Source organism: Myodes glareolus, chromosome 9, assembly GCF_982192425.1.
Source record: "Myodes glareolus chromosome 9, mMyoGla1.1, whole genome shotgun sequence".
NCBI lineage: Eukaryota > Metazoa > Chordata > Mammalia > Rodentia > Cricetidae > Myodes > Myodes glareolus.
The window spans coordinates 63366253-63392913 of NC_142034.1; the positions used below are offsets into that span (position 1 = coordinate 63366253).

Consider the following 26661-nt stretch of genomic DNA (forward strand, 5'->3'; position numbering starts at 1 on the left):
CAGTTTTTTGGTTTGTTTTTTAATTAAAACAGCAATAGGTTCCTGCCCAGGGAAAGGCTGGGATAGGCAGGCCTTTCTTCACAAAAATATATTTTCTTCTTTTTTTTTTTTTTTAAAAAAAAAAACACCACCAAAGTAAACCTATTAGCTCCAATGAGCTGGTCACACTTGGAGAGTTGGTATGGCTCCCCCAGTGGCCTTGTGCAAAGAGCTTGAGCCATCCTGTAGACTCCAGTCTGAGCACAGGGGCAGCTGTGATACTGCTGGTACCTAGGGTTAAGTGACCAGCTTCAAACCATGCAAGAAAAACCAGCAACACCCATAAAGCAAAAGGCAACAAGGATAATAGTTTAAAAATAAAGGCAGATACCATTAGAGGTGGAGGCTAGGGGCTAGGTCAGTGTACCCCCAAGAGACCATTGGCCAGTGCTGGGTGAAGGCCAGGAAAGTCTTTAGGGGATTCACATGGCTCATCCCCATAGTGTGTCCTCAGCACCCGAGACAGGATAGAGATGTCCCTGATCCAGGCCAGTGTACAGAGTCCATTAAGTTGTGATTTAAAATATATATACAACCTGGGTAGCATCCAGGACAGAACCAAGGCTATGGCCTATCCACAGAAGCACCAGCTGCCTCCTCTTCAAGAGGCAACAGCAACTGCAGGTGGGGAGGGGACGGTACACAGACCTCTCCAAATTCATCCTTTGGTTGGAGGCCTGAGACTCTGGGAGCAGCGACAGCAGAGGCACTGTGGGGCCCATATGGGCCTGGCTAGGAGCCCCCCTGAGGTCTGATTCTTTGGCACTTGGAAGAGCTAGTTGCAGAGCCAGACAGGAACAACCCCCTCAATTCCTTCTGGAATGCCCAGGACCAGAATGGCAGTAGCTTATGGCTGTAGGGAAGTGCTGCCCCAACAGAGGGGTATGGGAGGCTGGCAGATCAATGGGGTCCTGGGCCTGGGCCAGTCTCTATGAATCCTCTCCCAGGATCTCCTTCACAAAGGCAGCAATGTCCGTCTTCTTCGTTTTGTGCAAGGTGAAGAAAGGGTGTTCCTGGTAGGAAACAGAGGCACAATTTCTGGGGGTGAAGGGGTACAGGAGGAGGTATAAAGGGAGGTCCCCCCACGCAAGCCTGATCCACCCCGGCATGCTTCTCCTGCCTGGCCAGCTCCTGTGGTATCCCTCCCACCACACAAGCATCTCTTTCCTCAGGGGTACCAGGCCTCTTCTCTACTGGACCCTCCACCTTCCTTCACCGGCAAAAGCACATATCTGCCCTTCCAGGCTCAGTTCAAAAGGCATCTCCTCTAGGAAGCATTCTCTGAGGCCACACTGACTCCTCCGCCCTACTGTCACAGCGCTGAGCACCTTTCTACAAGGCCTGGGTGTGCGTGTGAACCAAGGCGAAACTACACAAGTGTGTGCAGGGGACAAGCGCTACCCCTCCACCCTCAGACTCAGCCCTCTTCCATAGCCCCACCCAGCCACTGCAAAGCCCAACGGACAGGGCAAGCACTTCCCGTGCACACTCACCATCAGCTCCAGGTAGCTCATGCGTTCAGCGGGGTTCTTCCTTAGGCTAGGAAAGAGGGTAGTGAAGCAAGGCTCACAGGGAGGAAGCGAATCTAGACAGGCTGGGCTTGCCCCCGTTAAAACGGCACACTCCTGGGGCTCAGAGAAGGAGTGAGACTGTCTGGAAGTCTCACAAAGTGGCTTGGGGTCCATGGGTCCAAACTACAGTCTTGGCAGCAACTTTCCCTGCCTCTAGGGGGTCCAGTTGTCTCCATACTGATCCAGACTATGTCCATCATACCAACCCTGATATGTTCTGCCTAATGACCACATACTAAATTATCCTTTATCAGAAGGGAAGATGTCAATCAATGGTTCTGGAGCAGGAAGGTCCAATCAGAAAGGGTCTGACCAATCAATGAGCCTTGCTACTGGACTCATCTGCTTTCAGTTTTTGTTTTCTAGCGAGAGGCTTTGTCTTGTTCTCTGAGCACCTCTTGGCCCACAACAGACAAAATTGGTTTGCCCTCACTAGTTTCTTCTTAAAAATGTATTTTCTAAATCTCTCTAGTATTCCCAGAGTCATTTACAAGAATCTACTTTTACTTTCCCTATGGTTATTTAATTATGGTTAGAGAACATGGTCTATATAATTGCTTTTTTTAATTCTTTTATAACTTTAAACATGATTTTTATAAAGCTTCCACGAACATTCTGTAATCTGATAAAAACTTCTAGGCACCAATAAATGCAAACTTCATTATGCATTGTAATCTTCCATAATATATAATCACATACAGACTATTCCTGATTCATCCTTCTCAGGAAAGTCTAAATGAGACCTCCTGCTGGGACTCAGGTTTTGCTCACGCTGGGGCTGTCACCACTTCCTAACTTTTGATACCATGTGGTTCAAGGGTTTACTTCACACAGGAGGAGAGGACAGAGCCCAGACACTCACCACTGGCTAGTGAAGTCCACAAACTCAGGGGAGAACTGGTCAGCTGGGAGCTGCGGGGACGGTTCCTCCACCACCTGCTTCAGCTGCTGAAACGGTGTCCCCCAAGACTCATAAGGGAATCGCAGAATGGCCATCTCGATCTGCAGTAGGGATAGCAGAGACAACAGATGACCCAAACTTTGTATACAGAAGCATGAAGTGGAAGGAACCTGGCCATCCTTCCCCAGTACCCGAGGCCAGCGGTGCTGTCCCTGACTGCCCTCACATCTAGCAGTAGGTCAAGTACTGGGATGTCAGTACTAAGCTCCTCTGACCAGGTTAGCAGAGCTAGCTCAGACTAAGTCTAACCCTGGCTAGACCAGGTTTGACTACCACTGTCTTTTCAAACAATCTAAAATTGGAAGATTTTATCTAACAACTTGGGTACCAGATAGTGTGCCAGACATAAGGAGTGGCAGCCACGGACACCTTCCCACAAGGCAGCAGTCAGCAGCTCACTATGTCAAGTCCAAGGCCTTCTGGCGCAGCTACTCCCTCTCCAACACTTCCCCAACACAGATGTTCTAGTTTTCAGGGCCACCTATCCAGCTGTTGTTTTTACTAGAGGGGACAACAGAGCATAGCAGACTCTCCCGCATGAATACCTCCTGATTGGTATGGTAGGCTGTAGCCACCATAAGAAATGGAAGAGACACCATTCAAACAAATATAATTGGCACCAAATGAAGCACTAAACACTAAGCTAGGAAGGGGCTTTCCTGTTCATCTCCAGGCCTTTCCAGCCAACATGAGAAGATCATGGTGGGAGGGAAGTATGTGTCCACAGGACAGAGCCATGCAGACTCAAAACTGCCTCAGCATTTCTTTTTTTCTTTTTTTGGTTTTTCGAGACAGGGTTTTTCAGTGTAGCTTTAGAGCCTTGTAGACCAGACTAGCCTCGAACTCAGAGATCCGCCTGCCTCTGCCTCCCAAGTGCTGGGATTAAAAGCATGCACCACCACCGCCCGGCGATCTTCTTTTTTAAAGAGCTTAGAAAATAATAAAACTACCTCAGCACAAGGATGCATAAGGCAGTCACTTATCACAGGAAATTATTTAGAAAAAGACCCACCACCCCCAGGAGGGATCCCCCTTTAACAGCTGAATGTCTGGTAACATACACAGAAAACGTGTGTTCTGAAACAGATGTGTGTGCCCATAGCTCCCGAGGCCAGAGCCCACTGAGGGGGGTGATTGTTCCAAGGACGGCAGCATTTTAAGTGGAAATGTTGGGCTGAAGAAAAACATGAGTGGTGGCCCTGGGGGAAGAGGTTCTAGAAAATCTAAAAGACAGCCCAAGCCTTGCTCCTATTTCTGCAGCCTGAAAAGCTACTGTGAAACTTTGATCTCGGCCTTCAACATAAAGCCTCTTTAAAAATGACAAAATGTCTCATTCAAAAGTCACGAGCTCAATCTGGGACATCTCAAAACAATTAGACAGGAGGTAACCAATAACACGGGCAGCATATCTTGGTACCTGTGACTCCTGACAGTCAGAAGGTCTCTTTGCTAAAGGGCATCACAACGGCAGATAGTTGTTCTTGCTATATCAAGAACTAAGGTACCAGGGCATTTTCCCACACATGTGCAGTAGAGAAGTGCACCGATCTTCAAAGAATTCAGCTTCCTTGTAACACTGTGCTGGCTGATTTCATGTCAACTCGGCACAAGCTGGAGTCATTTGGGAAGATGGGAACCTCACTTAAGAAAAGGCCCACAACAGACTGGCCTGTGAGCAAACCTGTGCAATTTGTTGATTGATGATTGATGGGGGAGGCCCCACTCACTGTAGGGATTCAACTCAACCTCTGGGCTGGTGGTCCTAGCTGATGTAACAAAACAGGCTCAGCGAGCCTGGAGCAGCAAGCCAGTAAGTAGTATTTCTCCATGGCTTCTGCTTCATTCAGTTCCTGCCTCCAGGTTACTGCCCTGACTTCCCCCAGTATAGGGGCATAACCTGAAAGCTGTAAGCCAAAGTAAACCCTTTCCTCCCCAAGTTGCTTTCAGTCATTGTGTTTTATCGCATCAATAGGTCAATTAGAGCTCTCTGCCAGGCAGTTCAAGAAGGCAGAGGTCCATCCCTACTCCTGGACTCAGAATTATCTGGTTCAACTCAATCCTAATGGCTGGCTCCTGTCCCTCCCCTCCAAAACAAGGATCCTTTCAGTCTCCACAAAGCCAGGATCCAGAGCCTCACCGACCCTACTGAAATACAACCAGAACCTATAGCAACAGGTGGGGGAGGGGAACCTCAATTACTTTTTTTTTCTTTTTTAGGGTTGGGAAGGGTATTGAGACAGGGTCCTTCAAATTCACTATGAGGTTGAGGATAACCTCCTACTTCTGCCTTCCAAAGTATCACGTTACGAAAGGGTGCTGCCACCACAGGAGTCACATCCAAGCAGGGTGCTGCCATGCCCAGCTAAGAGTTTACCTTTGTGACTTGGAAATCACTTGCATGGCAAGAACTAAACTCAGCATCGGCTGGGATTTTGTGATCTACCAATGGCTCTAAGTAAAAGGCTGACATCACAGACTACAGAGAACAGTCATGATGGTTAAACTGAGCCATCAGGAAAGGGGTACTATAACTTCCAAATATCCTCTTACCCAAACAGGAATGTTTGATGGTGGTGCTTCCCTTCCCCCCCGCCCCCCGAACACTAAAAACAACTCTTTCTTCTGGGATTTAAACGACTTGGAGCCCGGGGACCCCAACACAGACACACCCCACCCCGCTGGAGCAGCAAGTGCTGCACCCAGCCCAGACAGTACCATAGTGATGCCAAGGCTCCAGACATCAGACTTGACATTGTAGCCCTTCTGATTCAGCTCAGGGTTGATCCTCTCAGGCTGCAAGAGAAACTAGAGGGCTTGAACACCCAACTAGCCAAGACCCCCTTCCGTTAGACCTTTCCTCTTCTACTAAAAAACAGAATGCCATTAGGTTCCCCTGCCCACATGATATAGGCCAGCAAGAGCCAGACCCAATCCCTGCCTTCCCACCAGGCCCCCAGTCCTAAGGAACCTGCCTTCCTCACAACAGGGATCACAGGTTCTACAGACTATAAGTTCATCCAAACAAGGATCTTGGAGTGCAGGTAAATGGTGGCAGGGTCCCTATGGCAGGAGCCCTATGGCAGGTACAGTTGGAAAAATCCTGCCCACTACACAGAAGCAGAATCTTGTTCTATCTTCCACCTCGCCAGGATGCCCCCACTTACAGCCATGTAAGGCTTGCAGCCAGCATCCATTGTCTTTGCCACAGAGTCCACCAGGTAGCCACTGATGCCAAAGTCACACATCTTCACATGCCCCTCCTTGTTGATGAGGACGTTGGACGGCTTCACATCTACAAGTGGAGCATACCTTTCTCAGCCTATGCCAAGTGAGATGCTGCCCCTTCAGTGCCCTGTGGTCCAGCAGCAGGTCATCTGATGCCCCAAGGATAGGACAAGGAAACAGAGGCAGGAAGATGTGCAGCACCAGGCCCCATCAAGCTAAACAAGGGATCAGAATGTACTTCAGCCTGTCCCCACCAAAGAGAAACATCAGAGCTCTGGAGACACCACCTAAGGGCTACTCATGCACATCACCTTCTAGACACAAATCTAGCAAGCAGAAGACGGTGATCAATAGGGCAGGTGAAGGTGTGAGGATGGGTCTGTGTGTGCAAATGAGGAGCCCCATCCCTGCCTCACAGGAAGCAAGACCCTCCAAGCAAAGGTCATTGTGGACGTGTAAAGACAAAGATACACAGAAAAGGACAGGAAGGCTCCATGCCAAAGGACCAACAATGATAACTTGAGGACAGGACTGGGATGGGCACCGGGCAGCAGAGTCTATATGGCCTCCTTCATTTTCTAAGTGCAATGCAACCAAGTTAATGGGAGGCTATGTTTCTGTTTTGCTTTGTTTTGTTTTGTTTGGGTTTTGGTTTTGTTTTTTTGAGAAAGGGTTTCTTTCTGTAACAGTCTTTGCAGTTCTGGAACTTACTCTGTAGACCAGACTGACCTTGAACTCACAGAGTTCCACCTGACTCTGCCTCCCAAGTGCTGAGATTAAAGGCGTGTGCAACCACTACCAGGCAGGAGACTAATCTTAATAACTATAACCCTGAAGGGGAAAAATCAGACTAGTGGCCACAAGGGCAAAAAGAGCCCAGAAAAGCTCAAGAGGGTGGGGAAGGGGAGTAATAAGAAAGAGCTTGTATCAGAATCCCAGAGCGACATGCTACAATTTACATGTTTCACAGCACATAACTGTACATAGGAATGAGAAGTGACCCATGCCCCCCCAGGTACAATCTCAGTGCAGGTGGAGGACACTGACCTCTGTGGATCACAGACAGCTTGCTGTGCAGGTGCTCCAGGGCCCGCACGATCTGAATGGGGTGGGAGAGGCAGGACGGCTGTTATTCCAAGTAACACCAATGAAAACAAAGCAGCAAACCTCATGCCCTCTAAACACGTCCCAGCCCCTTCACCCAGCTCCTGCCCACACTCCAGATGTGCCCATCATCCTGGCTGTCCTAGGACAGACTTAACAGCTTCCTACCCTTCCTCTCACTCCACAAATCCCAAGTAGTGCTACCCAAGGGCCATCACTAAGACCTATCAGGTCCCCAGGTTCCTCTCACTCCCCTAGTCGAGCTACCTCTGGGAACAAGGAAAGGGGGCTGGAGGCACGGGATGATTTAAACGCTTCCAGGTGCAAACAGGATTAAAAGGTATCCTTGATTCTAATGCCCCCTCCCCAGCCGTAGCAATGCTCAAATAAGAGTTGTTGCCCTCATCTAGAAAGAGTAGACTCAGAAGGCAATATTTCCCTAAGGTGGCCTGGACCTCTGAGAGCTAACATGAGGTGTCTTAGTAAGAGACAATCCTAAACTCCTTTCTTCAAAATGGGCAGGAACCTGAGGACTGTTTTAAGTCTTGGAGACAGGGAGTGGCCAAGCCTAAGGAGCTCCAGCCTGGGGCCTCTCCGGTAAGGTAAGGCTCCAAGAAGTCAGAAGTACTGAGCCTTCAGGGGATGGTTGTTCTGCCAAGACTCAATCAGACAGAAGGTTCTGTGCATGCTGGGCAGAGCCAGGTCACTCACAGACACAGCGATCTCGCCTAGGATGTCCTCTGGAATTGTCATATTCTTGTCCAGCACCTTCCGGTAGAACTTGTCCAGGGAAGTGTCCATGAGCTCCATGCAGATCCACACATCTCCCTAAGAGAACATCCAGTGCTTAGCTGGTCCACCAATGCTACCCAGCCCTGGACAATCTACAGGCTCCCAGTGGCCTCCCCAGCCCTGAACAACATGGCTTTGAGTACCAGGTCTAGCCTCCACCTAGAAGGGACATGATAAACCCCTTACTCGCACACACACCTCAGATGTTCCTGAGCCCCTCACCACCCCTGCCTGCCTTTCTGGCCCCACACCATGAAGTCCACCACACAGCCCTAGTCTCCTCCACCTGTGCCCTATTGCAATAGTGTTCCCTGAGAATGAGCCTAGTACATACTGAGACTTTCAAGTCAGGACACAAAGGGACAAGAACCAAATTTCTTCACTAGCAAATGACTTCTCTTCTCCCCAGAAAACCTGCATAGGATTGGGACGGCCTCCAGGGGAGGTTCAGGCCTCCAATCCAGGACCTCTTGAGCACAGAGCTGGCTGACACTTGCAAAGGGGGGATCAGCCCACCACATGAGATGCACAAAGTGGGGTCTGAGCCACCACTGGGACTTGAGAGAGGTCCAGAAGGAAAGCCAGGGAGGAGAAACATCACAGACCACTCAAGAGCTCCAAGATAGTCGGTAACCATGGGAAGCCCTGATCATTCTAGCACCTCACCTCACACTGTTCCCAACACTGTATGCCTCCAGCTGGCTCAGGGGGCAGCTCCATGCTCTTGATAAGCTCTATGGTCTAGATCTTATACCTTGCCTCAGCCTCCAGTCCTCCACACCTACAGTCTAGCCCAGATCCTCATCCCTCCACACTGTTTCCCCCTTGGAGCTCACCCTGCATGCTCACTCAGGTGCTAGCAGAAAGCAAATAGCCACAAACATAAATCTCAGCTGCTACTGAGTGCCAGGCCCCAGACCAGGACCCTGACCACAACCTGAAGAGATCTGCTCAAACACCTGCTTCATCTTCAGACAAGGAAACTGAGGCACAGAGTTAGCCAAGAACAGGGAAGCCCGGATCCCAAGCCTGTCTCTCAAGATGCCATCTAAGCTCAGGTGGCAGGGAGCTCAGAGTGGCATGGCAGCAGTGGCTGGCAAGAGGTGGGCAGAGCCAGAAGTAGGCTCTTACCTCTCTGAAGAGGGCGCCATAGAAGGTGACAGTGTAGAAGCAGTCAACTGTGCGCATGTTGATGTCTAGGTCCATGAGCAGGCGTTTCTGCTCCTGTGAGTTCACAGTGGCCCGGATGCGCTGCAGGAGGGAAGCGTGTCAGGATCATGTGTAGACTGCACCCCTTACCTAGTCCATGAGGTGCTGGAGCCTTGGGGATTCATGGCTTGGCCTGGTCTGAGAAGTTCTGCCTCAACGCTGGTGATGACAGCAAGGGACAGGGCCACAAGGTAGGTATCAACCTGCAGCTCAGTCCATGCCTCCTTAAGTGCTACTCCAGGTAAGGAAGCCCTGCTTACCTTCACAGCCATGATGGTGCCACTCTGAGCATGCCGCACCTTCTCTACCACCCCGTAGGCTCCACGGCCCAGCTCTGAGATGGTCACCAAGTCATCAGCCTCCACCTCAAAGTTCTTAAGGGGCAAAGAGAAGAGGTGATTAGTGAGCATCAAGTTGGAGACTGGCTCTTCTCCCTTACCCAGAAAAAAGGAGCAGAGGACAAGCTAATCAGATTTGAGCCTGAAGCTGCTATGTGTCACCCTGTGGAAATCACCTAGACAAGCGGAGACTGCCGCTGGTCTCTATAAAAAGGGCTCAAAACCAAAGACTTGGAGACTGAGAGAAGCCCTTCCCTCTTTCAGACACATCTCGGCAGAGGGTGGCATCAGTCAATCATCTACTGAACCTTTCGGTGAGTTCCCTCCCCTGAATGAGACACGCGGGATTATGCAATCAGACTAACAGGACACTGAGCAGTGACAGGGGTTGGGTAGGTAGGATCTGCCAAGAAGAGGCTCCCGGCATGCTTTGCCCTGGTGCATATCCCCAAGTCAGGCTTCTCAATGGCAGGCAGTCCTCTGAGGCACTCGGAGGAATGAACAACACAGAGGCTAGGGTCTGACCTGAGGTCTGGGGGCCCAGACGCCTGCATCTCCAACATGCTGTTTGCAGGTGATACAGAAGTAAAAGATTCATAACCCACCCTCTGAGATAGGCAGTTCTGGGCTCCCCACAGCCCTATAAGGCAGGTGGAATGTACTCCACCCAGATGGGAGGTGTAAGGGCAGGTGGCCCAGGGCAACAACCAGCAAGACAGCAAAGAAGCTCTTCCCCAGAGCCCAGCTCTGTCTACCACCCATGGCCACCTCTCACTGGCACTGTGGGATAAAGTAGGAGGCCTCCCAGGGTCCAGTCACCTACTCTGTCTCCGATAGTGATGAAGGTCCGGGAGTCTAGGTTCCGGGGGGGTCTGTGGAGAAAGCAGATCCATAAGCTTCTCTGGGAGAAGAAATAATGGGGTATGAGGGTGGAATGTAGCCTGGTCATGGAGGCAGCTTACACAGTCACCTCATTTCACTGATTATTGAATGTCTACTAGGTATACATGCAATGGTGTTGCCAGGTGGCCCTGACAGAGCCCCCAAGATAAGGACTGGGAAGGAAGCCATGGAGCAAACAGCCAATGCTCCCGAGTCTCCACTGGAGCCACCAAGGACAGGATGAGAAGAAACAGCTCTCTCACCCACCTCTGACACCCACGTCCCTACTTCTTACACTCCTGACCTCCTTCAGAAGTCTCTCCAAGTCTGAACAGAGTGAGAAACTTAAGGCAGACTCACGTGGGGTTGGGCACAGGTGGCTTGCACACACAGGCTATCCGTAAATCCTTTTTCCTCTTGGATTTTCCTAAAGAGGAGAGAAGACGAGGATCTGGTCAACCCTTAGTCCTGAGCTGGGCAAAGCTGGGGGGAGAGGTGACTCAGGCCCCTGGTCCTCACTACCTGTCCCTCCAGATATAGATACCCAAGAGACAGGCCAAGAGGAGCCTCAGGGCCTTGAGGTATACAGAGCATGGTCTCACTCAGGCTGCGGGTCAGACTCAGGCTTTCTCCCTACCACAATGGCAAAACCAAGCCCCACCCTCCTAGGAGTTGCCCTGCAGCTGGGAGGCACCAGACAGCTGTGCCTATAAGACACACACACTCAAATACTCAATTATGCATGAGTTTCCAGGCCTCTTACCACCAGGAATGGAATGTAGTCTGCCCAGTACCAATGTTCCCAACCACACAAAAGCTCATGTCCTAGGTCTCTGTTATGGGCTGAGCTGTATCTTTCAAAAGTTAGATGTTGAAGTCTTGACACCCAGAACCCAAGAATGTGACCTTATTTGGAGAATAGAGGTTTTTTTTTTTTAAACAGAGTTAATTAAATCAAAATGAAGTCATTAGAGTTGGCCCTAATCCAGTGTGGCAGTACTGGTGAGTGTGTCTGTGTGTGTACATGTGCATACACAGAAGTATGTGGGGGTGAAACCTAGAGCTTTTGGCCTGCCAGGTAAGTAAGTGCTCTTCCAGGACGACTGGTATCCTTATAATAGAGGAAACTGGGGTACAAAAAGAGAAACCAAATGAGGCACAGGAGATGCCACCTCTAAGTCAGAGAGAGGTTTGAAAGAAAGCACAGGTGGTGCCTTCCTGCATGGCCTCTGGGGAATGCACCATCCTCTCAAATTCCTGTTGCGGAAGCTGCCTGCTCAGTGGGACTTTGTAACAACAGCCCTTGCCACACGGTGTCCTGCCTTCTTCCACTAGGATCAACCTTGTTGAGGGAGTGACTGAGACTGAGCTCCATTCAGGCCCCTGCTCACTGAGCCTCACACCAGAATAGACACCCACTGGGGCAGTGGGGGGCTTGACCTGGTGCACAGCCTGAATGGACTACCCCAGGATCTCCATCTCCCACACAGGGCTTAGTGCCCACCACTGGCAGCAAGCATTAACTCTCTCAGCCTCAGCTTCTCCAGACAGTAGAGGCACTGAACCCCAAACAGGGAGAAAACTCCAGGGAAAAGCAGGATAAGAAAGGAAGATGCAACAAGTCTCCTTAATGTCACACAGGACAGACCAGCACTGACCAAATGCCTGCCTTTCACAGAAGCTTCCTGCAAACTGCCACTACCTGCTCAGGAGACCCCAGACTCTGAAGCCATGTCTAAGCCAGATTCTAGCAGAGTTGGTCATAGCCACAGACAATCCAGAGCTTGGGATGTGCCTCAAGCAGTAAGGCCTGGTGTTCAGGGCAGTCTGGAGTGACTCTCGAAAGCACTGACCAGGACAAGATGGGCAGCTGGGCTCACTGCAGACTCCTTGGGGAGGGGGTGTATCCCTGTGCTGGGGGGACAGCCCCTGGGTCTCATGCACCTGTGGGTCCAAATCTTCGCCAGGTATGACCTCTGGCTACATGTGCTAGGGGCAGAGTTAGGCAGCTGCTACATAGCTCACTCTGCAAGTACCCAGATGAGCATGTGTGCAAGTTATCTCTTTACACTTTGGCCTGTACTATCTGGTTTTCATTTCTGATATGAGGATCTTTGCAACCAAAATATAAAGTGTTCTGTAATAAAATGTACAAGTCTGCTTGGAACATATAGAGTCATAGCCTGACCCACAGCCCTGGCAAACCTGCCTAAGTGGAGCTCATAGCCCTACCGCCCACGTCATCTCCACTTTCTGTTCTCCTGTGTCTCCTGCAGTGGACTGGGAGGTATTATGAGATGTGCCCTCTGTCAGGCCTCAATTGCCCCATCTGTCAAGGTCATGCCCATACCTGCAGTTGGGTATGGGGGTGAGCTCCTCCTAACTTCCCAGGCTGGGCAGCACACAGCCAACTACCCTACAGGACCAGCAGCCTATGTTAGGAGTAACCTGAGCTACTGGTGCAGCTATGCCATCTGTCAAAGGGAATGGGCAAGGCCACCATGGAGACAGCCCAGAAACAGGCCCCAAGCCACCAGACACCACTGGCACTATCCAATGCCAAAGTCAGGGCTGGGCCCAGATGGTCAGGCAGCCTGGGGCTACCCAGGTGTGGCCCAAGGTGGTGACTGTCACCACAACAAACAGAGGCTCTTGGCCATCATGAGCAAACCACAAGTCTGCCAGGATCGCAGGGTCCTTTGTGCAGGCCAGCCTAGTGCCAGGCATCTACGTAGCTCACTCCAACCTCACAGCAGCTCCTTGGGAAAGAAGTAAAGAAACTGAGGCGAGAAGGATTCAACCACTAAACCGAGATTCTACCACTGACATCAAAGCACTCACAGATGAGGGTGATTTCTGGCCCCATCTCCTCCCACCTGAACCACTGTCCCCCTCGCACCTCCCTAAATGAACCACCTTGCTTTCCATTATTCTCTTTGCATATACTATTCTCTCTGTCTTCCAACCCATCCAGTCTGGTACCTGAACCTGCCAGCTGATGGCTGCAACTTAGTCCCCTTGCCATCCATGAGATCTCCTGGCCTCTACTGCCACGTCTCACATACACTTTCCCAGACAGGCCACTCTGGAGCCAAGAGGCTGGGTTCAACTGTCATTCTGCCATTTCTCTGCTATGCACTCTTAGACAAATGATTATGCCCTCTCATTATGATGTGTAGGGGACTGGCAGACCTCCCAGGACCCTGAGGTGCCCAACAGAGGATAAGAGGAAGCTATCTGAGACTACCACCCACGTTACACCCCCTTTTACGTGCCTCCATGAGGGAAAGTTTTTCACTGATCCACAATACAAGTCAGGTGACAAGGAGAGATGGCTTGACAAAGGGCATTGTAGCATCTGGTGGGGTATGGATATGATCCTGACCAGGCTGGCTTGCTCCAACATCCAATTATCAGCAGGGATAACCTGAGAGCATACCACTTGGAGAGAGCCCTGCACCATAAGACAGTAAGTCTCACCCCATCATTTTCAGTGATAAAAGTGACATTTATGCCTTGTTTAACTTTCCCCACCCACCCCTACCACCAGTGCTTAATATGGCATCTGGTTTCCAGGAGAAGTCCTGGGCCTGTCCCCAAGGGGCCTGGCCTGTCACAGCACACTTGCTGACTCAAGACAAGCTTCTGAACTTGGTGACATTTACAGTGATGCAGGTGACCAATGCCAAGGTTGTCAATGTAGCCACACAGGTAGGTACCACACAAGTTGCGGTAGCGAGAAAAACACTCACCCCTATAGACTCTGAGCTGTCATAAACCAGCACCCTCATCAGCCAGCACATTGAACTTCCCTTCCACTGAGGTCCCAGAACAAATGAAGCCAAAGCCAAGAGTGAAGAAGTATTGCGATCCTAGCCAGCTGACTTCAGCTTCCTCCCATTCTCATCAGAGCTTTCCTGTAGTCCACAGCTCTGTAGTCCAGGCTGCCCTGTATCCTGTGTGGATGCAGCCTCGTCTTAGTAGGACAGAGAGCTAAACACACCTTGGGCATGCCAAAGCTCAGTTTTATTTATCTATGTATTTTGAGGCAGTCCCATGTAAGAACTCACTGTATATTATACAGCTGAGAATAGCACTGAATTTTTCTTTTTGAGACAGGGTCCTCTGACTCCTAAGAGCTAAAATTAAAGGTATGTACCACCATGCCTACCTGTAACATTGAATTTCTGATCCTCCTGCCTCCACCAATGGAAAGCTAGTGAACTCAAATTTTAAAAACAAATGAAGGTACTGGGGATGTAGCTCAATTGGTAGAGTGCTTTCCTAGCATGCATGAGATCCTGGACTGAATCCCCAGAGACCCTGAGTTTGATTCCCAACACCACATAAAACCAGGAATGGTTTTATGAGACTTAATTACATCAAAAAAAAAAAAAGGAGGAAGAAGAGAAGAAGAAGAAAAGAAAAGAAAAGAAAAGAAAAATGAGCAGTGCTGGGGAGATGGGGAGTAAAGGGAAAGTGAGGAAGAGGGGGGAAGAAAAGGGAGCTTAACCAAGAGGGGTCCCAGAGTAGGCTTCACCTGGGCCTGTCCATGGAAGGAGGGTCCAGTTGAGTCACTCAGGGATAGGGATTATCTGTGGGTGCTGCTGGACACAGCATCCCTGAGAAGTCAGGGCAGCCCTAGAACTGCAGCTCAGCCAAGACACGCAATCCAGCAGGCAGGAAGAAAGGTCAGGGCAGGAAGCTGTTGACTCTCCCAGGGCCAAGTATGGCTAGGCTTGTCTATGTGCCCTAGTAAGAAAGAGCATTGTCTCTGTTCTTTAAGTGAAATGGTGAAGAAAAGTCTACAGGGGCTGCCGGGCACACAGGTCTGACAGATATGTGCAACATGGAAAGACAATCAAGGGGAGGTACAAGGGAATTCAGAATGAGCCCTGCACTCCCCAGGCTGGCACCTGAAATCCTAACCCCTAAGAAACTAGCCCAGACGCTTCTACCCTGAGGTCAGTCCCACACTTCCCAAGCTTCCCCAACTTATCCTTTCAATGGCACTGGACAACAAAGCTGAGTGACAGGGACAGACTGCAGAAAGACCCAACCACCTTGGTTCTGTAATCCCTTCTTAATTTCCTCAGGATGCCCAGGCAGAAATAACAGCCTACGGTTGCAGCTTAGGAAGAAGAGGAGAAAGACAGACTAGAGCAGTGGTTCTCAACCTACGGGCTGAGACCCCTTTGGGGGTCAAATGACGCTTTCATGGGGTCCCCTAAAAGCATCAGAAAACATGGGTATTTATGTTATGATTAATAACAGTAGCAAAATTATGATTATGAAATAGCAATGAAAATAATCTTATGGTTGGGGTCACCACATCATGAGGAACTGTATTAAAGAGTCACAGCATTAGGAAGGTTCAGAACCACTGTCCTAGAGCATAGCAAGTCTGTGTCACAGATCCTATGAGCACATCATCAAAGGCTATGTGTTCACCTCCCAATGAAAAGCAGCCACAATCCCACCAATTAAATAATAACAGATGCCATCTGTTTGGGAAACACTATCTCCCATCTTTACTACCACCCTGGAGGGGAGAGATGCTTCCTCCCTCTGCTGAAGAAGACTGGGAGTCAAAGAGAACATGCCATTTGCCCAGGTGAGGAATGGAGTCAGGACTAGATCCTAGGTCCATTATAGTTGCAATGACTAGAACCTGACACCTGGCCACTGGATAAGGTTATCTGAATCCATATAGGCAGGATTCACAAGCTCATTTTGCTGGGGGGGAAGGGGACAGACCTTTGGCTTCTTCTCTGAAAGATGGGCAGACCAGACCCATGAAACTGAAACCTACACAAAGTATCGTGAATGTACCAGATACAATTTGTTCAATGTCACATTGCAAAATGGGCAGAATGGGGATCTGACCCCAGGCATTTCAAACTGGCTGACCCTGCAAGGCCACTGCTCCTGGCTTTCCCCAGGCTCTGTTCCCTGGGCCAGGGGCAGTCAGCAGCAGCTGCCACCTACTCCTAAGCGGTAAGCAAGAGGAAGCAAGAGTCGTTTACCTAACAGAGGAAGTTTCTGGATGGGACAGGAGGACCTGCCCAGAATCCAAGCCCAGCCCAAGAACAGACCACCTGTAGTGTCCAGTTCAGGGTCAGGGCAGCCACCAGGGCCAGGTATGTAACCCCCCTACCACTGCCAGCCAGGCATTGCCCCTTTAAGCTATAGGCAGTGACTGGCATGCCTGTGGTGAGTCAGCATCCAGCGCCTGCTGACTCACCCACCGGAAGCCTGGCTGCCTCTCCCCACACAGGCTGACTGGGAACTTTACTGCCTTCAGGCCCTGAGCCACAGGCTGGCTGATAGAGAGTTTCCTGTGCGTCACACTAGGACTGGGGGAAGTCCCCAAGGTGCCACCCTCTAGTCTTTCCAACTCCCTGGACAGGAGGAAAGCTATAACTATAGCAGGCAGGGCCAGGACAAGACATTCAGGGCTCCATTTACCTCGCTGGGCTGCCAGAGGCACCAGACACCAATGAGCTCCAGAGATAACATCCCAACAGAGTACCAAAGGCCATCCCTAACAATACATACAGCGCTCCCCAGACCACCCTGAGCACATGTGCCCTGTATCAACTGTCCTTGGCCTCTGACCGCAGCCAGTGGCCCACTAATGAGCAAGGAGGCAGGAGTCAACAAAGCTGAGGGACCTATGGGCCTGTCACATTTGGGGAGAACTTCCCAGGCTTGGGCACAAAGGACAGGCTGTCAACTGTGCAGTGGGAAGTTCACAGATAAAATTCCCCACCAAAGGTCGGGTGCTACCACTCCCTGCTCTGTTCAAAGTCCTCAGCAAACAGGCTGGCAAGATGGCGCAGCAGGTAAGGGTACTTACTATCAAACCTGATGACTTAAGCTCTATGCCCAAAACTGACATGGTGGAAGGTTGATCCACATGGCTAAACGACAGAACTGATTCCCACAAAGTGTATTCTGACTTCCAGAGAGACCTCCATACAGGTGCTATGCTGTGGCATGCATGTATCTATACATACATATATAAGTGTAATTTTTTTAAAGTCTTCTGCAAAGAGTTCCTGCCATGGTTCATACTGGTACAGACTCACCAGGGCCTCCACCTGCACCTTTGCATCTGTTGCAGGGTTACGCTGGGGGAAGCATCCACTACTAAAGACTGCATGCATAATAGGTGGTCCTCTGCTTCAACAGGCCTCCAGGTCAGGTGGACAGGAGGGTGATGGCCAGGATGCCAGTGTCCCACTGTCCCCCTAAGCACCTCATATAGGAATAGGATGGAGGGAACACTGGGGAGATCATCTTAGAGTCCTGCTGTAGCCACACTCTGTCCATCACTGTGTAGCTTCTGTAAATGGTTAGTGTCCCTGAGCCTCTGTTAATGGGCAAATGGGGCTATGGGGAATAAACAAGACAATGTATAGCATGTGGCAAAAAGCCTGGTAAGTGACAACTCGAGAGTTTTGGTGCATGGATATTGTCATTCTGCCACCACAGATGTCTCCAGACCGCTAAAAGACTACAGGGATCTTGGGCATTGGAGGGAGTCTGACCTCCACCCAGCCCACCCAATATCATGTTATCTAACCTACAATCTGCAAATTTATACTGGCCCTCTCAGAAAAGAAGGCCCAGAGAGTCCAGTGCCAGGACTCAAGTCACCCAGCACATGAGGGTCAACAGTACCTCCAATCAGTGCTTTGCATGTCACCCACAATCTCTCTCCCTCGTAACCTACAACTGCAACCTTTATTTTGAGGGGGCATCTCTTGCCTGGAAGAGCTGAAATGCCTCCAAAACAAATACTGCTTCCAAACCCTTCCTGAGTGGAGCAGCATCTAATTTCCTGGTTCTCAAGTTCCACGAGGTCTGCACAGCAAGTCCCTCCCCAGCCTCCTCCCCCAACAAGTGCCTCCCTAGTTACTCACAGAAGTTGGGCAATGGTCAGGGATCTGGCCTCCCACTTATGTAAGATGCAATTACCCCGCCCACTGGGCTCCTGCACAGCCATGGAAGCCAGCTGCAGGGGACTGAAAAGGCCCCTGCCTGCCCAGGACAGCCTGCCCAGCACCAGGACTTCTAAGGTCGAGGTTTCCTAGGTCAGAAGGAGAGAAGGCTACCACTGCCCAATCACCCTCTAAGTGCCCGCCATTCCTGTCATCTGCACTCCGCAGTTGCAATCCAAAGCGGGGCCCTGACCCCACAGGGCTAACTCTTTCCAACAAGAAAAGCTGGGAACAGCCAAGGATATGCAGCAACTTTTTCCCCTTGTGCCTACTATGTGCTGGGCTGGGCTGGGCTTCTGATCATCTTGCCCATGCTTGCTTCAATCCATTCTCCATTCAATCTCACCTCACACCCCTGATATCCGGTTCATTAATAAGGCCCAGACATGGCACGAGACTGGCCAGGTTCAGAATGCTGAGGGTCAACCCATTCACAGCTGTAGGTGCAGTTTGGAACTCTCTTTTCTGTAGCCCAACGTACTTAGTATCTGACAAGTCAAAAAAAAAAAAAAATCTTGCTCTCTTCCTGGAAAAATAAAAAAGCACTCATTGCCTTCCAAGTCTGGTCCCCCTCACTTCCCATGACAAATGCTGCTGCTGCTGCCGCTGCAACCCACGCAACACCACTGCCACCTCACAGAAATTTCCAGGAAAGCCAGTTAGTTACTTGGAGAAGACAAGTCCCAGACTTGTACAGTTAGCCCCCGGCTCAGCAGCTAACCCAAGTACCAAAGAGCAGCAATGAAGGCAGCCAACCAAGAAGCACTAAGTGCAGGAGGAGGTCGGCTCCTAAAAGCGCAGTCAGAAGACTGCAACTGAGTCAAGGAGCAGCAGGTAGCATGGGCTGAGCTGCGAGGCGGAGACGCCAGGAAGTTCTACAGAGACAGCCCCAGGGAGGAGCGCAGGCGGCCAGTGTGCAGGCCAGAAAGGCATGGGCCAAGGAAGACTCACAAGGATGGAGTTGGAGGAGAGGAAGAGTTCTGAGTTCTGGACTAGGCAGGTTTCCGGCATTGAGAACACAGCCCTGGGGTCCAGAGGAGAGTAAATTCCAGCCTGGACACAATCCAGGAGCCTGGCCTGAGGAGCTGGTGCAGCCCAAGGACCCTCTAGCAGGGATCAGTGAAATCCCGGTTGGGTCCAGGATGCATGCAGCCCGGAAGCCTAAACAAGGAGCTCACTGTGGAGGCTCCAGACTTGGAGCGGGGTAGAGAATGAGGTCCTGCCTGGGTGTAGTCCCACGGCCTTAGATCCGGATTCCAATGAGGTCCCGTGAGGTCCCGGGTTTGGGCTGGACTCAGCCCTGGGCTGGAGTGCCGGTGCCCATGCCCGACTCGGAAGAGAGTCCAGTGTCCCGGACTGGCTCGAACTGAGTATGGCTCGGCCGCGCGGTAGGGCGGGAGCGCCTACCTTTGGTTTGAGGCAAGCTGGCCGGCGGGCTCGCGGCGGGCGACTCCATACTGTGGACGGTCGCAGCGGAGAGCACTAATCTAGAGGACAGCAGACTACACCGGGGCCGGGCGCGCTCATGACTGCTGGCGGCGGGCGGCGGGCGGCGGGCGGCGGACGACAGGCGACGGAGAGCAGAGAGGAGACTGCAGCAGGCGTCCGAGGCGGGCGGCGCCACAGCCACACTGGGCAGCGCCGGACGCCGGCCGACGGCGCCACGCAGACCCCGCCCCTCGCGCTGATTGGCCCGCCTGAAAAGGCCCTTGCCTATCAGACACCGACCGGACTGTCACGCACAAGTCCCACCTTCCAGGAGCCGGAATCCAACCCTGCTTTCCCCCTAGTCCAGCCCGGCTCCGCCCTCTTGCCTATCAAGATGACAGCCCTACCCACTCGCAGGATTGTACTAGCGTGGTCCTGGGTGCCCCAACCTGTGCCCCCCTACGGCGCCGCGTGTGCGGGTCGTAATCTGGAAAATCTGAAGCTCCCTAGGGTGGCCGGGCCGGGCTGATGCAGTTGGTGGGGTTAAAAGTGCTTCTTCAGTGAGACTGGACTCCTAAGTGACTGCACCGTTCCGAGGGTGAGCTTCCATGTGCTCCCCTGTAGAGAGCAGCGACCTCAAGCCTGCCTCCTAGGGCAGCGAGGGAAAACGAGATCCCACGGCGGCGCGTGCCAGGTGAGTGCTGACCGACTGTGGGAAATAGTTTACTGCGCCTTGCTGAGCCTACACGCGTTTAAGCCCGAGTGGTGGCGGCAGCCACGAGCACCTGACACGCCGGCACTTAGGGAGCGCGGGGATTCAGTGGCTAACCTGGTGGTGCCTAATGACAAAGTAACTGTTTGGGTTGTAGCATTATAGCATTATGGCCGCTCTACTCCGAGGGTTGGGGTAGTCTCAGATAATAAGGTGTCATTCCAAACATTGAAATACCTTTAGCCAGCCTTGAGTGGGGTTCCATCTCAGCCGTCGGTCGGTCGCTGAGCCTCTGTCCTCACACTAGCCAGGAGTCTCTGGGATCTGATGGAAAGCCAGGCGTAGTGAGGGCAAGAAGCACAAGGTCAAGGAGTCTGTCAGAGCCCGAGTGAGTCTTAGCTCTCTGGCCAGCACTCAGGCCATCAGTGCCTTGCTTGCATACTTGGTTGCTACCTGCCCCTCCCCATTAGGAATCCTGACTGTCTCATCCCGTCGTATCCCAAGGCTTAGCCCAGAGCCACGCACATAGTAGGTACCTAAGAACTATTTGAGGAATGAACAAAGGAAGTAGGAAAGCATGCCACAGACACGGGTAAAGTGATTCTAGTCCCGTGCCAGCCTCCCAGACACCAGGGTGACTCAGACCAAGTCCTCAAACAGGAGGAGTTTAATGGGTTAGTCAGAGAACTTGACAAACAGCCCAGGAATCACAAACTCCATGTGGGATGCTATAAATAGATTCAAAAGTCCTAAGAGGAGGCCCTACCTCACCTGGGTGGGGTCAAGGAAGGTGACCTTCATGGACCAGTAGCCAGACAGAGAGATAAGAGACCCTTCTTGGAAGAACAAAGAAGCCAGTTCAGGCAGTGGGGAGCTGCTCGTGAAGCTAGGCTGCACCTACAAGCCAGTCAGCTGCTGGGGTAAGGGGCATGACAGAAGGCCACGAGGCTTTTTCTTTCAGACCACCTCTGGCAACAGCATCCATTGCCCTCCGGTTGCTAAAGGAAGTACATGGCCACCCAGAAACTGACCAGAGCATTGGAGCCAGCCCCCAGTCTTTTACTCTAGCTCCTAAGGGAGCAGACCCCTCTGCAAACTCAGGGAAACCGAGGCTTAGGGTAGGAAGGGTTCAGCCTGTGTTAGCATGTAGCTTGAGGTAGGTAGGACTGGGAGTGATAGCTGTAGAAAGAGGGTGGTCCAAACCCAACCCTCAGTGAATCTCATTCACTGAGCACTTACTGTGTGCCTAACTAACGTTGTAGGGGTCAACACTGAACAAAACAGGTATAACTCTGCTCTCAGGAAGAAATGGACTTCTGGCCTAAGTTAATTTGATAGGATGTCTCAGATTGACAAACACTGTCAAAAAAAAACAGAAACAAGACAAGTATGTAGAGAGGTGATGGTGTTGTTTTAATGAGGACAGTCAGAAAAAGCCTCCCTATAGGTGGGATGGAAGCAGAGGCTTGAGGAGGCAAGAGAAAGGGTAATCATTCCCAACAGAGGGAATAGTAGTGCAAAAGCCCCAGGGCGGTTATGTCACCGGGTTTAGTCAGAGGTGAGAGGCCCTCTTCGCCCTTAGCCGCAGCCCTTCCACATGCTGTTACATGTCATCCCCATGTGCTGATCATACACCCCCAGCACACCTGGATACTCGTGAGGTGCACAAGTGTTTGTATGCATGTAACATGGCTGCACGGAAGCAGCAGTCACGCGCAGCTCTGTTTGTGTGTTCAGTTCCTGCCGCCTGCAATGCCTCCAGGGCTTGCTGACCTGGGGTGGGTTCCTTCTGGTGACCAGACCTAGTGTGGCTGTGCTCTGTGGGGGCCCTGCACAGAATAAACCATCCAGCCGTCTCACTTCTGTGCTGGCTGCTGCAGAGTCTTCCCAGTGCTTCAGAGGAAGCTTTCAGAAACAGGGCTGGCCAAGCTCCAGACACTTCCTGGTTCCCTAGGTAGGGAATTTCCAACACTCTGGCCCTGTTGACATCTCTAGATACTTCCAGACTAAGCTTTCCTTTTTGATCCTGTCTTTGCAAAGGCTGTTCCCTCAGTCAGGAATGCCCCTCACTGCCTTCATCTGAAGCTTCCCGCACTTCTGCCGTTCCTGCACTTCTTCTGCCATGTGAAAAACCGCAGGGGAGATTTCTGTAGTAGTACTTCCTCGTCAGGACCATCAGCCTGAAAATAATGACACAGAAACTTACTACTCAGTATGAAAGCTTGGCCCTGAGCTTAGGCTCCTATGACTCAAATTAACCTGTTCCTATTAATCTACATTTTGCTGCATGGCCTTTACCTTTCCTCTGTATGACTTGTCACTTCTCCGAGTCTACTGGCAAAACTCTTGTGCCTAAATTCCTCTTCCTCTCTATCCCCGGAAATCCTATCTGTCCTCTCCTGCCTAGCTTTATTACACCAACCACAACAATGCATCTTCACACAGTGTACAAATATCCCACAAGACATACCTGCCAAATGTTTTATTTTTTTCTTTTTTACCTGCTATATTTAAATGGCCATCATTTTGAAATAATGAACTCATCCACGTGACATGATGCTTCCGGTACAACAGCAAGTGCCATTTTCACAGCCCTAGTGTGTGTCCGTCCCTCATGCGGACTCCTTATGAGGCAAGCTGTGAGTAGGCATACTTGGCTACTGGCCTCCACAGTGCATAGCAGGCACTCACTGGATACTTGGAGCACACCCCTTCCAAGGAGGTGTGCCTTTTCATGGACACAGAGCACAATAGAAAGCAGAGGATGAAGGCCTGAACACACACACATATACACACACACACACAACTACTACAGAGGCAGGCTATTGTTGAACTCCCATCTGGCAGATCTTGACACTTTCCCCTGCTTTTTTCTGCCTATGCTCTCATTAAAATGTTTCACAGTGCTCTTCTGAGCTGCACAGGTTTCCCTGAGTTTCTTCCTTGGCTTTCTAGACAGATAGTAGCTCTTTGCCCTTGGATCTGAACTACCCAGGTCCTTGCAGGGTAGTGTGGAGCCCTCTGGCTGCAGCAGGGAAGAGTTCCAGGCTGAGAAGTATCCAACATGGCCCTTCCTTCTTAGGACACAAAACACAAGCATTTATTGACACTCATCCCATGGCAGGCCTCATAAGTTCACACCTTGGTAAAGCTGGCATAGTTGGAAATTCTCCTTCCAGATGAGGGAACTAAGACCCAAGCATCTTGCCCAGGTCTCATGACTGGGAGGGAGGAAACCAGTTCCTAACCCAAATGATGGAGGTTGGCTCAAAGTATCATATAGGGGCTTTTTACCAGAGTGCTTGTTTGTCCTGCTGTCTGGAACCCAGGACTGCCAGGATGATCTTATTGCCACGATTTGGTGAGAAGCATCAAAAACAGAGACCAGTGACTTGTCCACAGTCACACAGCCAAGAAAAGAGAGGAAGAAGTATATTAGTCCTGCATCAACATTACCACGTGGGCAATCACAGGATCCACCTGCACAGGGCTGTCCTCTAGCCTAAGCCACAACGCAGCAGAGTAACCTGGAGTGAATCATTTGTCTCTGCTCCAAGTGCACATGTGCTTCGTGTGTGTGTGTGTGTGTGTGTGTGTGTGTGTGTGTGTGTGTGTGTATCTGTGTCTATCTGTCTGTCTGTGTCTTGGGAGATAACATCTCAAGATGTAGGCCAGGCTAGCCTTGAACTCCTGATCTTCATGCTTTAGCCTCTCTAGTGCGTGAATGGGGCTTTCTTTCCCATCCACGGGCATTATTGCTTCTGCCAGGCCCCTCAGCCATCCCCAAGGCGCTTGACTCCTTCCACTACTTAGCCGCTGCTGGGAAGTTGTGGCAGCTGGCGAGGGGGAGGTCAGAACACCTAGAAGGCCTTCTCATAGGGCCACTGCCACCCCCACTGGGATCATCACCAGGACTGCCACTGTTTTTTCGGTGATAGTCAGCTGCCTTGTTGCTTTCACAGTTTAGCTCGCCACCTACTCAGCTGTTACTGCCACTGCTGTTCTGCTACCTCTTGTTGCCGCTCTTCCGCTGACTTCTGGTGTGGTAATCACCGCTTGCTACTGTCCCTGCTTCTTATCTCTTTAGGTAACAACCAGCTCAGCCCACACTACTGAAAGCAAGGCTAGAAAGATCACGTGAAAGAAACCTTTTCTTGGGTCCGATTTTAACGCCAGGGATGGTGGTTGCACAGGAGACTTGTCTGGAGAGCCTAAGCAGCCTGCCCGTAGTTGAGCCAATCAGGGCCGTTTGTTTGGACCAATCTTACCAGCCTCCGCAGTCCCCCCCCCCCAGGAGAAAACCGAGGGCATTGCGCCCCTTCTGGCCAGAGTGAGAATGACTGAAGAATCATAGAGTGCTCCGCAGCACTAAGGATTGCAGTCTGTACAGAGACTTGTAGTTCAACTTGTAGTTCAAATTGTAGTTCAACTTGTAGTTGTAGTTCAGTAGAACGCTTGTCCGTCATGCAGGAAGCCCTAGGTTCGGTCCCCAGCACGAGGGATGGTGGCACAGGCCTTTAATCCCAGTGTTTAGGAGATGGAGGCAAGGAAGAGCTGAAATTCAAGATCGTATGAGGTCATTCTGAGCTAGAGATCCTGTCTCCAAACAAAAGGGTCTGGATGAGGCTGGAGAGATGGCTCAGCACTTAAGAGCACTAGACCAGGGTTCGATTCCTAGCACCCATATGGCAGTTCACAACTGTCTGTGACTCCAGTTCCAGGGGATACAAATGCATATAAAATAAAAATAATATAATATATTATAATAAGGGGAGGTCTGACACAGACTGTTCCAAACATCCCTGAATATGGCCGCACCTTCAGGAGCCAAGGCAGTTACCCATGCTCTCTATATAGTTTGGTCTGGGTGTCTGTGAAGCATTCAAGATGGCTGGTACTGGCATAGGGTAGCCTGCTTGGCTGTTAGACTAGCAGTCCTTTTGCTCAGGGCATCAAGGGAAAGCCCATCTGCTGCTACTCAGGGAGCATTGTTGCCCAACCCAGTGCTTTTTCATTTACAAAGTGAGTATCAGGCTTGGGGGTGGGGTACGCACCTTTATCCCCACGCTCAAGGCAGAGGCAGGGGAATCTCTGTGAGTTTGAGGCCAGCCTGGCCTACAGAGTGAGTTCCAGGACAGCCAGGGCTACACAGAAAAGCTCTGTCTAGAAAAAAAAATGAACACAGGAAAAATGCTTATAATATTGTCTTAGTTGGAGTCACTGTTGCTGTGATGAAACACCATGACCAAAGCAAAGTTAGGGAGGAGAAGGTTTATGCGGCTTACACTTCCACATCACTGTTCATTACTGAAGAAAGTCAGGGCAGGAAGCTGGAGGCAGAAGCTAATGCAGAGGCCATGGAGGAATGTTGCTTACTGTCTTGTTCAGCCTAATTTCATATAGGACCCAGAACCGCCAGCCCAGGGATGGCACCACTCACAGTAGGTTGGGCCCTCCTCCATCAGTCACTAATTTTAAAAAGGCCCTATAGATTTAACTGCCTACAGCCTGATCTTTTTTTAAAAAAAAAAATATTTATTTATTTATTATGTATACAATATTCTGTCTGTGTGTATGCCTGAAGGCCAGAAGAGGGCACCAGACCTCATTATAGATGGTTGTGAGCCACCATGTGGTTGCTGGGAATTGAACTCAGGACCATTGGAAGAACAGGCAATGCTCTTAACCGCTGAGCCATCTCTCCAGCCCCCCTACAGCCTGATCTTATGGGAGCATTTTCTCAACAGAGGTTCTCTCACAAATGACTCTGGCTTGTATCAAGTGAACATAAAATCTAGCACAAATATAGCTTCAAGTATACTAACACTAAGAAGCAACTTTAACAGAAGAGCCACAAGCTTCTCAGCAAAGCCGCATGGGTGAAGATGCCATCACTACTTTGGGCTCTGCACTTTGAGCCAAGGTGACTAGCTGTAACCACCTAGTCACACCTCTAGCCAGGTGGCCATCCCAAGCATATCACTGGTTGCATCCCAGTACCAAAGTAGGTTAGGAAACACTGTATCCCTGGTACCCAGCCTCCCCAGCAGAGCATCCTTCTAAGAGGAATCTGAGCCAGGCGGTCAGAAGGAGCTGCCCAAAGGGTTCCCAGTTACACCCCTCAACTTTAACTGGGAACATGACCTTGGACCTAAATCATAGAGAGTCAGCCTTGCTAGCCAGGCCTTGGAGGTCTTGGGGGGATGGGTCTCACAGGGATATCAAAGTCAGAGAGCTAGCTAAACACACCCCAAGGTCAAGTCACAGATCTGTCTTGGGAGTGAGTACCCGATGACCCAGGCAAGCACTAAAGGAGAAGTGACATCAGTTCCTGGGGTTTCTCTAAGCATCTTCTACTGCCTCTGCTGAGAGGAGACCTTGAAACCCCCATCTC

The 26661-nt window shown here is 50.9% G+C and overlaps 1 protein-coding gene and 1 long non-coding RNA gene across 3 annotated transcripts in view; one reads left to right on the plus strand and one right to left on the minus strand.

Annotated features, from left to right (window-relative positions):
* Map2k3 (mitogen-activated protein kinase kinase 3) lies at positions 1 to 20574 on the minus strand. Of its 2 annotated transcripts, none has more exons than XM_048448138.3 (12): positions 20505 to 20574; positions 10482 to 10548; positions 10063 to 10111; positions 9162 to 9275; positions 8824 to 8943; positions 7612 to 7728; positions 6844 to 6895; positions 5736 to 5863; positions 5287 to 5364; positions 2473 to 2612; positions 1533 to 1578; positions 1 to 1052 (listed from the first exon to the last, which is right to left on the minus strand). In XM_048448138.3, the coding sequence occupies exons 1-12, from the start codon at positions 20530 to 20532 to the stop codon at positions 969 to 971; spliced, it is 1023 nt and encodes a 340-aa protein (XP_048304095.3). In that variant the 5' UTR covers positions 20533 to 20574; the 3' UTR covers positions 1 to 968. The 2 variants fall into 2 exon arrangements, with proteins under 2 accessions (XP_048304095.3, XP_085551160.2); XM_085695034.2 differs by lacking the exon at positions 20505 to 20574 and adding an exon at positions 19535 to 19753.
* Positions 19932 to 26661, plus strand: part of LOC125409279 (uncharacterized) — a 12934-nt gene continuing 6204 nt past the window's right edge. The window contains exon 1 of the long non-coding RNA XR_007234741.3: positions 19932 to 20249. This is a non-coding gene — a long non-coding RNA (uncharacterized LOC125409279). The remainder of the gene's footprint in view (positions 20250 to 26661) is intronic.